Source organism: Magnolia sinica, chromosome 3 (genome assembly GCF_029962835.1).
Source record: "Magnolia sinica isolate HGM2019 chromosome 3, MsV1, whole genome shotgun sequence".
Taxonomy (NCBI): domain Eukaryota; kingdom Viridiplantae; phylum Streptophyta; class Magnoliopsida; order Magnoliales; family Magnoliaceae; genus Magnolia; species Magnolia sinica.
The window spans coordinates 103975634-103989419 of NC_080575.1; the positions used below are offsets into that span (position 1 = coordinate 103975634).

The 13786-nt window shown below is 37.9% G+C and overlaps 1 protein-coding gene across 1 annotated transcript; it reads left to right on the forward strand.

Annotated features, from left to right (window-relative positions):
* Positions 1–3387: 3387 nt before the first annotated feature.
* Positions 3388–13255, forward strand: LOC131240508 (exocyst complex component EXO84B-like). The gene is made up of 6 exons (XM_058238777.1): positions 3388–3818; positions 6166–6263; positions 6964–8014; positions 8649–9149; positions 9907–10095; positions 11408–13255. The coding sequence occupies exons 1-6, from the start codon at positions 3684–3686 to the stop codon at positions 12488–12490; spliced, it is 3057 nt and encodes a 1018-aa protein (XP_058094760.1). The 5' UTR covers positions 3388–3683; the 3' UTR covers positions 12491–13255.
* The last annotated feature ends 531 nt before the right edge of the window (positions 13256–13786 follow it).

Below are 13786 nucleotides of genomic sequence, written 5' to 3' on the forward strand. Positions count from 1 at the left end.
GACTAAGCTTAACTCAATGACCCATGAATTAACGTGGTTCATTGGGTTAAGCTTAGCCCTTACATATGATTTAAAGAGGTAAGAGGTATTTATTATTGCAAGCTCTCTTTGATGAGAATATACTTAATTAATAAATACTTAACAAGTTATTCAAACACAATTTTTTTTTATTTTTTATTTATTTTTGTGTGTGTGTGTGTAAATAGTACATAACTTAAATAAAGTAGAGAAGCACCAACATTGTACCTATCCTTCCAACAAAATTTCATAAGCTTGACAGTGCCAAACTGGCAAAGAAATGAAAAAAAGAAAGAAAAAAAAAAAAGATACTACAATGTTGTTAAGTGACTATTTGGGACCTTGTAATTGGAATGCATTAGAATCCAATTAACAATTACACTAGAATCCATGTGAATTGAAATTCTTAGTTGTTTTTTGCCACTTCTAATTGAAAATACGCTAGATGCTTGTAATTGAAATGAGTTGGAATTCTTTATTATATTAATAAGAACTTGAATTTGATTAACTAAATCAAGTTTAATATTCAAAAATAGTATACATATGTGATATTTTGACGTAATGATTGTAATAAGTGTTGTTGATAGATGTCTTAAATCTGCTATATCAATAGTTTGTCAATGGCAGGTTCGATGTTATCGAAGCTCAATGCCATCGAGTATTTCCCAGATTTCATTTGTTGGTTATTGGACATGTTTGTGTCATTTTTCGATGACTCGCTAATGTTTTCTTACCGTCTATTTAGAAGACCAATGTTTAAACAATCTGTTGGTATAATCCATAATTGGATTGTTTTGGGGTAAGATTAAAATGATTTTAGTAGTGGAATCGATAATTGAATTGTTTTGAGGTATCATCGGCATATCAAGTGTACGACAAATTAATAGCTTAGTGACACCTTTGTCACTAGTGATACATTCATACATTTAAAAAGAGGGTTAAAAAAAAACCATTTCACATCAATTGCATCCGATTCACAACAAAATAATGTGACTTTAAAACACACTAAAAAGTGCATTTTCTTTTACCTCTCATTCCATTACTTTTGAAACCACCTACCTTGGCACGAAATTAAACACACCATTTTGGTGCCTTTACCTCCCAGGACATTCAATTCTAAGGTGTTGAAAGGGGTGTAAAAGATAAAAGGTTTTGCTTAGCCCAGCTACGTATCTTCTGATGTTTGTTTCAATTCAGGTTTGATAGTAAATGGAGATCCTTTTCATCACTTCTATCCAATATATCCTAAGGAATATTCAGCCGTTTTCTTTTTATATTTTCGTCATATTTTTGAGATGTCTCTACCCTATTCTAGCTCTCGCTCGACCGTATTATTTATTAATTAGTTACCTCTACAATGGTACCCACAGCTACAATGCAATATGGTGCACACATACTAATTCTGGGGCCCAACTCAATGCGTTGATACACCCAACTCATCCACTAGTTTTGTCTTCCTTATGTTATTCTTAGGCTTAAAAAATTAGGCTGATCTCAAAATCAGGTGGGCCACAATAACAATCTAGACAATTTCAATTACAAACGTTAAAAAAAAAAACTTTTAACCATATAATAAATGCCCTCTTTAAAATGATATGAAAATTGAGTATAATTTACAAGTATGTTTTCAATTTAAATCATTCAGTAGCTTTTCCACTTTAAAAAGATTTTTGCATCAGTGAACTCACTTTTGTAGTCCACTCAATGCTTAATTTAACCTAAGGATTAATCTAGTACAAGGATAAACTCAACTACCCATAGAGCTGTACACGAACTGAGTTAGCTCAGTTAGCTCATTCAACTCGACTCAAAAAAGCTCAATTCAGCTCAATTTGAAATTGAGTTCGAGCTGAGTTGTGCTGATTTTTTGAGCTCGAATTTGAGCTTGCTCGAGCTTGACTCGACTCAATTGAACCCCAACTCGAATTGAACTCAGATCAAACCAATTTAGTGACTCGGTTATTTTGATATTGATGTTGCTCAACAAGTGTTTGATGAAATGACTCAACGAAGTGTTGGCTGATGACAAGGAAGGTATGGATATGAAACAAATACCCTTATATCTTTTATGTTGCCTATTTAGTGTTTGATGAAATACCTGTAACCCAATGTTGTTGCTTTATATTCCATAAGAAATTGAAGGTACACTCCATGTGTTTGAGAAAATGTGGTAGAGTCTTGATCTTAGCTCGAACTCAGCTCCAACTAGCCCGAGCTACTGACCGAACCGAGTTGAGTTAGTTAGTCAAGCTCAAGGACCAAGCCGAGCCAAGTTCAAGCTGGTCGGCTAGTGGCTAAGCCGAGTTGAGCTGTGCTTCGGCTCGTGTACACCTCTAACTACCCATATTATATCAATTCTTTTAACATAAATCAAATATTTTAAATAAATTTATTACCCATAAACCTTTTTGATATAAATTCTTTATTGTTAATCGGTAAATACTTTACAAGTGATATAAACACAAAACATTATTTTTCTTTAAATAATTTACAACTTAGAGCCTAATGAAAATTAACATTAAAATTATCATTATTTTGTGTTAGTTTGTTAGTACAAGCCCCATTGCTAGCACACACCCCACCTGGAATCAATGCTAAGACCTCATTGTTTCATTGTTGAAACAAGGTTATCTTCGCCCAACCTACTACAATAGCCAAATAAAATAAACTACTTAAAAACTTTTTATAAGGATTTTCCAAGCAGCGCCGCTAACATTATTTCTATCGTTTCCTACAATATTTTGTAATATTCTGCAGGCTTGACGGTGCTGAGTTGGCAAGAGAAAGAAAAGAAAAACAAAAAATAAAAACTGCAACGTTGCTTAAAGGATAGGATTTTGCTCGGACCCGGCACGCCCTAGCTGTGTATCTTTTAACGTTTCTTTCAATTTAGGTTATAATAGACGTGAAGATCCTTTTCATAACTTTTATCCAATTTATTCCAAAGAATATTTGACCGTTACTTCATTTGTATCTTTGAGAGCCACCGATCAATTTGAATTTTTTTAAAAATAATCCATCCATGCTAGGGTCCAATACATGAATGGAATTGATTGACACATTATCATGCCACGTGTACCAATCAGAGATGTCTGTACCATACTTCGGTTCTCCCCGTTCTACCGTATCATCTCCCCACCTCTGTCTTCCCGCTTCATTTGAGCAAACATCCGCTACTGTCCATGCGCTGCCGACCCATCCGAGTCTGACGCGAGACATGCGACTCGTCCGAGTCGGATCGGACTCGGTCGAGTACGACCCGGTTCGTTTATACGAGTCGCCGAGTATATCCCCTACTAGACCCGACTCGGACGAGTCACCCCCAATATGCCGACTGGACCCGAGTCAGGTGAGTCACCCGGCTCGCCCGAGTTTCAACTCGACTCAGGACGATACGAGTCTGTCCGAGTCGTCTAGCGAGGGAAACCATGCTACTAGTGTCCAGAAAAGAAGAAGGAGAGTCCTTTCTTTATACTCTCTATCTAGAAGAGAATAAAATACTCCATCCGATCCCTTTCGTTATCTTCGAAGAAATCGTCTCCCTTCTCCCAATCGAAAATGGCAGAAAACGACGATCGAAACCTCCAAACCTCCAATACTCCCTTCAAAACCTCCACTACTAATCTCAACAGCCTTCAATTCGGTCTTACGACGGAGAATTCTCCATGGGTTCCACCTCCAGATTCCGTTTCAGAGATCAAGGGATCGGAGATTCCACAGAATCCGAAAGCAATTCGGAATCTTCGTCCGTTTCTGGTCTCGCCGATGACGATTCCGAGCTCGAATCCATGACCGGAAAGGTACCCGTTTCTGTTTTCTTTTTTCCTTTCTTTGGATTGATTTCTGGAAATTTTAAAGGGTTACATTTTTGTTCATGAAGATTGGAAAATGAACGGAACACCTGTCATACTTAGAAGATAGTGTAAGATTTATTACATAATCCTATAAAGTAATTGATATATACACAGGATTCAGTTTTGGAATTCTTGCTTTTGCACATGAGATTCGAACTAAAATTCCAATTCAAGAAAATCTATACCACATGCATGAAACCAATCTCAGGGTGTGTCTAGATGAACTCCCAAGTTGCAAGTAGATAGTGTATTTTGGTGGAATGGATGGTTATTTTGAGGCGATGGAGTGTACACTTCACGCACAGGGACATTTCCAATTTGGAAACGTCTATCCTCTCCTCTTATGCATGTATGAAGCCTAGTTTTGTAGGCTTTAAGCAACTCTCTTTATGGGGTGTGTTGTCTACAGAAGGGTAATGCATCCTTAGTGAGAGATTCCTTGTACAGTGAAAGAGTGGGAGAAAGAGGCAAGCCTTATATTTCCAGATTTATCTTATTTTAATTAAGAAGAAAGTTCTGTGTTGTTACCCTGTTGGCACAGGCAGATTGCTAAATCATGTAAATCTTTGTACCTCTCTCTCTCTGGCTTTTGGGTTTTGTTTGGCTCTGTTATTTTGTGGTTGTGTTGTGTGTTACCTGCATTGATTGATTGTGTGTGGATGTTTTTCCATGACAATTGGTATCAGCGCCAAAGGTTGAAAAGCCTTTTAGCACAATATTGGTGTTGGTGGTTGTGTTGCATTTGTTTTAGATGGTCAGATTTAGTTCTACCAGATTCAAGGTGCTGAAGTTTGTTGGATCCAATTACGCATTGTATAAATCGAAGATGAATGCTGTGTTAGTGAAGGAAGTCTGTGAGATTGCGATCAAAGGAAAAGAAAAGAAGCCTGTAGAGATGACTGATTTTTTAGGAGAAAAATCAATTAGCCATGACATATCTTCTTTTTGCACTAGATGTTCGATTTTGTTTAACGTGCCCAGTCAAACCATTTCTAAAGATTTGTAGGATAAATTGTGAAACTTATATGATAATACGAATGGAAATTAATGTCAAACAAGATCTTTGTTTGATGACAGTTGTATAACTTGAAGATGAATGGTCCTCTTTATAAGAACACTTGAATGGGTTTGATACCCCGATTAGCAAATTGGTGGCAATCGATATGAGAATTGACAACAAAGTTGTACTTCTACTTTGTTTGATTCCAAATTCGTAGGATGGTTTGGTTATGAATCTCAGCTATGGTCCAGATCTCAATATGGGGTTAGTTGTATTCATATTGCTTACCAGTGAGTCCTGCAAAAAAAAAAAAAAAGAAAAAAAAAAGAAAAAAAAAAAGAGGGATCTTCATGCTATGATGGTTAGAGGAAGATCTATTGAGAGATGTATCGATGGGATAGATCAGATGAGATCCAAGTCGAAAGGACACGAAACAAGAAAGTATTGGAATTGCAGAAAGAAAGGCCACTTGCACAAAAATTGGAAACTTAGAAGGGAAATTAGGAAAAATTTAAAACTGATTTGCATGATCAAGCATCAGATTCAAAGGGTTCCTAGGGAAATTGAGAAAGGTGATTTATCCAAGGACATGAGAACCACAACATGCAATAAAGCCATCGAAATGAAATCTCCATCACCATTCGTTAGGTCTAAGGATGTATGGATAGGGTATTGGGAAGTGTATGCTCCCCTCCCATAATGGGACCTACAAGCATTCCTTCTGCCAAGGAGAACCACAACATGCAATGAAGCCATCGAAATGAAGTCTCAATCATCATTCCTTATGTCTAAGGACGTATGTACAGGGTATTAGGAAATGTATGCTCCCAAAATGGGACCTACAAGCATTCCTTCACTTGATTTCTTATTCAATGTGCCAACTACCCGTGTTTTGCACAGTCATGTATTGATGTGAGTCAACAACTCAAATAGCCCAAGACAAGGCCCCACTGCTTTAGCAGTCATCAAGTCACATGAAAACCTTACCTATGTACTGTAGGCCTGGCAATGGGTTGGGTTAAGTCTGGGTCGGGGTCAGCCCAAGCCCAAACCATTTAATAAATGGGCAAAGAAATCCAGGCCGGGATCCTAAGCCCAAGCCCGACCCATTTAATAAATGGGCCGCAGACAAAGCCATGCATAACTTTCAATTATATGAAGCATTTGATTGTTTTGAGATTTTATAGGCTATTTGAGACCCAAATTTGTTTTTAAGTTTTGCTAAATATTTATTCCTTTTTGTGTCATCATTTTGCTTAACTTGTTTTTTTCTTCATTCTTTGTGATGACTAGGGAATAAAGCGCCTTTGTTCAGAGCTCCTTGAACTAAAGAAGGCATCAGATGATGATTTTCACAGAAGTGTTTATTCAAATTACTCAGAATTTATTAGGTAATCATCTTAATTCTCTTACAGATTTAGGCAGTGAGATGAGGATATTGTGAATATGGTAGGTAACGTAGGCCATGATCATACTCTCGTGTCTGAATTGGCATGATTTATCAAGTGAATTTGCAGCTGCTTGAATATGATTTCACTACTGTGGTTCATTGGGTGCCTGCCTAACGTCTGCTATCTGTGTAAGAGTTTAAGTACTGAGCATGGACACATGGAATAAAACTACATTTGTTATTGTTTTCTGTTCTCCTGGTAAGTCTTGTGTCTTATATTGAGAACTGACTTGTGCCCCACTATATAGTTTTCAATGAATTCCAGATATTGTGGACTTTTCTTTTCTCTTTCCCTTTTTTTCCTTTATCGTTTTTATTCTAACTGGATTCTATACTGAAATTGCACACATTCATTGTAATTATATGATCATGGTTCTTAATTCCAGGTTCAAATGATCTGCTATATATCAGATTTGTGGCTCTGAGTCATTCACTGTGTGGACTGTTGAGGCATCAGGCAGTAGCATAGGCTTGATCATTTTTTATGATCCAATTTTTTGATTCAACAGCTTCTATTGTTACTGCAGTTTTTTCCTCATCCATTTACCATTAGGAGCAAAACCTGCTCGATCTCCAGTATTTATTTATGAATTTTAATGATTCTTTAGTATAGTGATTGAGGTTTCTCACTTTACATGCAGAATAATGAAAGAAGCAGAAGTCCTGGAAAGTGAACTGATGGAACTGAAAAAACATCTTTTAATCCAGAGAAAGCTTTTACGCGATCTTAAGAATGGCATCTATTTAGAGATTCTACCGGAGGAGTCGACGGAATCGTATATCGAGGAATATTCTGATTCTGAGCTATGTCCTCTGAGCCAATTAGAGACTCTCACCTGTGCTATTACAGAAACACTGGATATTCTTCTGTCAGAACATAGACTTGATGAAGCTCTAATCATTCTGGAAAGGGAGCACGCAACTTTACAACAGATACAGTCAGAAGAAGATTTTCCACCTCAAATTGTAACTTCTTACAACTCGGAAATATCAGAAAGGAGGAAAAGGCTTGCAGATCAATTTTCCCTGGTTGCTGAACACCCAAGAACAGCTGCACTAGAACTCCAAAAGGCACTGTCTGGGCTGTGCAGTCTTGGTGACTGTCACAGGGCAAATCTTTTGTTGTTCCAATTCTACCAATCACGTCTAGCTCGTGGCATGCATGATTTGCAGTGTTCAAAATCATATCTGCCTGATATATACATCAGAGAACTTGCAAAGTTTGTGTTTTCCGTGATCTCACAAGCAGCCACAAGCTTTATAATCTTATATGGTGAAACATCTCCATATACTTCAGAACTTATCCAGTGGGCACGGGAAGAAACAGAAATGTTTGTTAGCTATTTTGATAGACATGTCAAGTCTATCTCAGAAACAACTGGCGGCTTGTCTTTGGCAGTAGAATCTGTGAAACATGCAATATCATTTTGCTCTTTGCTAGAATCTCAGAGAATATTGCTGCGGCCATACTTGATCAAGCTAATCCGCCCTTGTATGGAAGGGGTATTACAGATGCATATAAACCATTTTAAAAAAGTCATTCGTATCTTTGCAACAACTGATACTTGGGTCCTAGGTAAATTTCTGACTTCTGGACTTGTTAAGGATAGGCCCTCTCATGTAAGGACCGGTGACAATGTGGAATACTGCCAGCTTAGTAACAGTGGACGGAAGTTTGTTACCCTGATACAGGTATGTTTAATCCTTCCTGATCTTCTGGCAACCAATGGAATTAGGAAGGGTAAAAATTACAAAGCAAGAAAAGAGTGCATGTGTGTTGCAAAAGGAACAACAATAATTGCATTGTTGGATGGAATTTATTTTGATAATGCTTTATAATTTCATCTTCGATCCAGTTCTTTTTGACTCTGTGTTCTGGTTATGCTTTATAAATTCTAGGTTGAATGATATGTTGTCACAAATTTGACCATTCCTATTGGTGTTTACAAGCACCTCTTTTTATACTTGTCACAATCATATAGGGCTTTAGATGTTCATGCTTCTGATACTTTTCCTCTTTACAGAGCAGGGCATAACTGTTTTATATATTGTAGGCTGCAATGAGGGTGAGAAACACTAGCTGAGCTGCACTGATATTTGTAGAATCTCACAATTAGAGATTAATTGAGATTAGGGCTCCTCTACACCTCTCTCTCTAGGAAAGTATTACTTTCGCTTGAATGAACTTGTTGTTAATTAGGCATTGGTAGTGAAACTGCAGATTCTTGGTTAATGCACACTGATATCCTGCTACTAATTCCCAGCTACTGCCTTCTATTGTTGCTTGCTCGACAGTATTTTCATATTTCTTGCTAGTTTCTTTCAGGCTATCATTGAAGACGTTTCTCCATTGCTTCTCCTCCAAATGGAAAGTTCAATTCTCAAAGGACTTGCAGATCTCTTCACTGAGTATGTTGACATCCTCAAAAGATCCATCCCAAGTGAAGCAAATGTTGTTGACAAAGGTGGTCTGAGAACCAATTCAGCAAAAACATTGCATCAACAGCTGTCCCTTCTAGTCAATTCAGCTACACTTGTGATACATTTTTTCTCTAGCATTGCTGGGAGTATATTTAAGGGCATCCAAAGCTCATATGATGAGATATTAACAGAGGACAGAGAACATTCTCAACAAAAGGAGCTTGATAACTGGATCTTCTCAGTTCAAGAAGCTGGAGATCAACTTAGATGTTATTTCTGCCAGCAGTTTGTATTAAGTGTCATGACACATGCTGAAGGTGGACAAGAACTAAGCTCCGAAACATATGTTCATGGTCAGAGTGAATCTGTCTCCGTGCAGGATCAGATGCCTTCTGCTGCTTTCCAGGTTTGGTGTTTTCCTTCAGATAGAAGCATAGAGTTTTGGAGCACTAAAGATCTGAGTTGTTTAAAACTTCTGATACACCCCACTTTAATGCTCCTAAAGGGAGGAGGACAATGCCCTTGGGGATTTCAATTTGATCGAAATGCCTCCTAATTTTCATAATCTACTAATTTCAAGTTGATAGAAATGCCTCCAAATTTTCATAATCAACTAACCGTTACATGTTCTCAGTTTATTCTTTCTAGATACAAGAGTAAATGACTTTGTATAATGGTTCTGAGATTTAATCTGCTCACAGAAATGGTAAAAATGGAAATTTACTTTTTTTTTTTTGTATCGTAAATTGCTTTTAAAATGAAACTATGAAATAATATCCAGGACAAAACGGATATTTCTGAGTTAAATAAGAACTTCTCTTAAAAGTAATAGATATTTCTTATTTTTCCATTTTACTGGAAAATATAGTTAAATTTTGCCAAAAAAGATGTTTCGTTTTTGTGATTGTAGGTTGTAACATTATTTCTGCTGATTGTCATTAGTCCCTAAAATTTAGCTAAGTGCTTCATGTCTTGTTGCTTAGATTTGATCTTCTATAAACATTTGGGAGAGCGAGAAAGAGATTGGTCATTAATATGCATGTCGATTACTGGAGAATAGTAAATCAGTTTTAAATTTTAATTAGATGGTGATGTTTAGAATGTGTGTTTCTAGCCGTGAATATTGTCTTATATATATATATTTTTTGGAGAATAATGATCAGGTGTTGTTTCTACAACTGAGGCGTTTGGAGAAACTTGCTAAAGATGTCTTTGTTGGAGTGGATTGGGTGGTGGAAGACCTATTGAGGGAGCTTATAGAGGCCGTATTTGTTTGGCTCTCAAATAACCAGGAGTTCTGGACAGTTATAGGAGGGAGCTCAATCGTCCAACAAACTAGCAATTTCAACCAGGTAGATTTATGTTCCTTTGTGTAGTGGAAAATGTATGAAAATTGCTGAACCAAAGCTCAAAATCTGTATTTTTAGTGCAATTTCGTGAAAGTATTGTTCCTAAGATTGGAACAATATGTGAAGTTACGAGTGGGACCGATCAAATAAGATTAGAAATCAAGAAGTTCATCACCATCATCATCATAGCCTTGTCCCAGTTATTTGGTGTCTGCTTTACCAATCCTATTTCACCAATCATGCCCAGGGCCAAAATCATCATCTCACTACCTTGTCCTAGCCCTTTTAGGGCTTCCTTTTAAGATCCTTTCTGGCTCTTAACCTTAATCGAAGTTGCCCTCCTTACCATGGTAAGTGTGGTTAATTGGTTATCTATTGGTTTTCAGAGTGCATGTCCTAACCATCTCAATATGTTCTCCATCACTCTCCAATTGTGGCTACTCTTAAATCTACTTCAGGTGACTCGTTCTTGATTTGGTTGATTTGGAAAAAAAAAAAGATGAAGAAAGAGAAGAAAAGGAAAAGAAGAAGAAGAAAAGAACATGTTCTTTGGTTGTACCCTTTGGCTTTCCCTCACATCCATCTCAGATTCTCAATATCCTCAACTCTGCACTCATCCTCCGCTCGTGTTGCATCCTAAGTGCCAAATAATCTGCTCCATATACCATATCTGGTTAAATAGCAATCTTACAGTCCCTTGAATTTCATTGGGTTATGTGAGAATTGATTTCATGTCCCTTCAATCCATAGGATAAACTTTTTTACTTAGATTACAGTCCTGAAACTCCATTCCATCCCTGGTTGAAGCATGCAATTCATTCATGGTTCTTTTCAAATAGGATTCAAGTTGAATCTTGAATTTTCTTCTACTGGATTCGAGGCAATTGTAGGATTCGAGTGAATAGTCACAAGTTCTGGGATTTTAAGACTGCCTGATAAATCAAATGTATGCTTGACTTCCATATGCATGACCTGTCTTTCCATCTGCTCAATGATCCATAAAGAACTCCATAGTTATCTTTGAAAGGAACAGGAAATTGTAACGGCCACTGCATAGACATGTTTGGCATGCATTCACATGCACATGTATCTGTAGGTACTCAAGCAAGCGTCCTTAGTACACACGTACATGTGCACATATATTGTGCTGTGGAGACGGATGTTTATATATGCATAATGAATCATTGAAACCCATCTATTGATGCAGCTTGCTATCCATTAATTGTAATTTTATCTTGTTTCGTTTGGTATTAATATTTCAATTTCACCTGTTGATTGTATGTACTTACGCTGTCTGTTTGAACTCCTGGAACAGTTTCTTTTAGATGTGCAATTTCTGGTGGAAATTGCAAAGTTTGGGGGATACTTTACGGATAAGCTGATGGATGCTTCCTTAGCTCTTATAGACAGCATGGAAACATCATTTGTTGAAGCTGGGATCAATCCCAATGGTGATGTACTTGATGATGGGCGGGCTGTGAAATCTGCCAAAGCAGTGATTGACAGGCTACTGGAGATCGAGAAAACAAAGTTGCCTCCTGCAGAAGGTTCTCTTATGGGTACTCTCAAAGAGTATTCTGAAAACCAACAATATAGAGATGGGGATGCTAGAAGTTCCTGGGGTGATTCTGTTGACATGGAAGATGGACAGGCAACAAATGCAGCTTTATCACCTATCAGCAGGCTACAAGACATGGAGAAGGCTGAAGTGACACCCTCAGAAGGATCTACAGATGTCCTTGAAGAGGAAGTTTCTGATGATGAAATTTCTCAAAGTTCCTCGGACAATGCCATGGACTCGGAGGACCCACAAGTAGAAAATGCAGCTAACAAAGCAATTAGCAATCTGCAGGAATTCGAGGAAGCAGAATCACAAAATGTGGAAGGATCTGTGGGTTTTCTTGTGGATGATTGTGATAAACCAGGGGAAGAGACGGAGGCATCTGTTGAGGAGTGTGCTGCAAGCTCCTCCAATGAATCCATTACTTGCTCAGATGAACGGTTAGAAAATGCAGCTGATTCGGTGATTAAAGAGATCCAAGATATCCCAGAACCAGAATCATCAGCCATAGAAGGCACTGTGCTAGTCCTAGAAGAAGATTTTAATAAACAGCTACTTGGAGACGTGAGCAACCATGTCGAGGAGAGTAATAGAAATTCCTTAGACTTGAGAGATGGTTGGGCTTCAAATGTAGTGGTTGATGAGCGAACGGAATCCAATGTAATGGAATTTCCAGATATGGAAGGGTACGAGTTCGTTCTGGACGAAGTTCCAGACCAACATGGAAGGGGAGATGTCGACAACTCTGTTGAGGAAGAGGACACATATTATTTCTCAGTAGAATCAGAAGATGGACACGAGTGTCCCAAAGGCTTCAATTCTGCAGAATCTCAATAAGCTCCAATCACAATTTGTGACCTTGGGTCTGTAATTGCATGAGTTGGGGCTGCTCTTGACATGCAGCATGTAGTCAGTGCTTGGCCATAGCCAGCATGGTGATGTGAGGGGTAAGTTTATGTAGAATAGTTGCAAAACTATGGGAAAATTTTCAAAATAACTACCCAGTGTGAGTTCTCTTCACTCAATACTAGTATAGTCACTTCAAGTCCATTAGGTTTTGAGCAGGTGATGATGCATGGGGCCCATAACCTGATCCTGATCAAGCTACATGCATCGAGTGTAAGGCAAACTCCACATCAATCCCTAGCATTTGCTCATAAACTAATAAAGAAACTCCGCATTGATCAGGACCATCCACCTAGTGGCCCCGCCTTGGGTTCTCAGCCTCAGACGGTCAGATTCCCTTTAATTGGACAACCACAATAGTCATAAGCAAATTCAGAATTTCCTGCCCACATGTTAGAGAGCTGTATTTCTCGTCTCCTTTTAAATTGTCCAATATGTATGTAGTTTTTGGAAGTTCTCCAGTACTCAAACAGCCATCAGATGCAACAAGAGAATTCTGTTAAGCATCTTGCACCAGCTAAAATAGCGCCATGAAGGCCAGCTGTTGCTGTGAATTGCGATCATGAGTAGGAAACTGATGCTGAGGTGGCCATGCAGAGTCCAATATACAGTGGTTCAAATTGAGATGTAGGGGAATGATATCAGCTTGATTAGACAATCCTGACCTTTAATTGATGGAACATTTTTATTGTTGAATTTGAATGGTTTACTAGTTTTCTGTGGCTGGCATCAGATGTCTGCCAGTCAGCCAGCTAGGATTATTATACTTTCCAGCGTAACTTTTGCTGTCCATTGGATGACATCACAGTTGGATTAACCTTCCCACAAACTACATGGATAAATGAAGGTTCTGGATTGATGTTTTATAGTAATAATACTGTCCTAGGCTTCAGAAAAAAATAATAATATAATACTGATTTGTATATAAGCTGCTAGAAACAAATCAAAATTCTTTTAAAATTCAATCTCAGTAAATAAAAACATAAAATAGTGTGTTGAGCCCTGTCCATCTTCATGCAAGTACACATGACAACATGGAAGACAGCTCTGGCCTGAAAATAGGACTGTTTCCCTCTTAAGGTGGGCCAATGTTCAAAACAAATGGATGGCGATGAAAGAATGTTGTAATGTTCATTTGTTAGTTGAGTGACTTTTTTTTTTCCCTTCTTAAATGTAGATCTAATTAGTACACCCCACTAGATGGAAATCTCGGATCTTGCACACGTG

What these genes read in the sequence shown, in the direction of transcription:
- LOC131240508 (XM_058238777.1), top strand. Translation starts at nt 3,684, where the DNA reads ATGGGTTCCACCTCCAGATTCCGTTTCAGAGATCAAGGGATCGGAGAT. An exon ending in TCGAATCCATGACCGGAAAG is followed by an intron (nt 3,819 to 6,165) that starts GTACCCGTTTCT and finishes TGTGATGACTAG; the next exon opens with GGAATAAAGCGCCTTTGTTC. An exon ending in AATTACTCAGAATTTATTAG is followed by an intron (nt 6,264 to 6,963) that starts GTAATCATCTTA and finishes CTTTACATGCAG; the next exon opens with AATAATGAAAGAAGCAGAAG.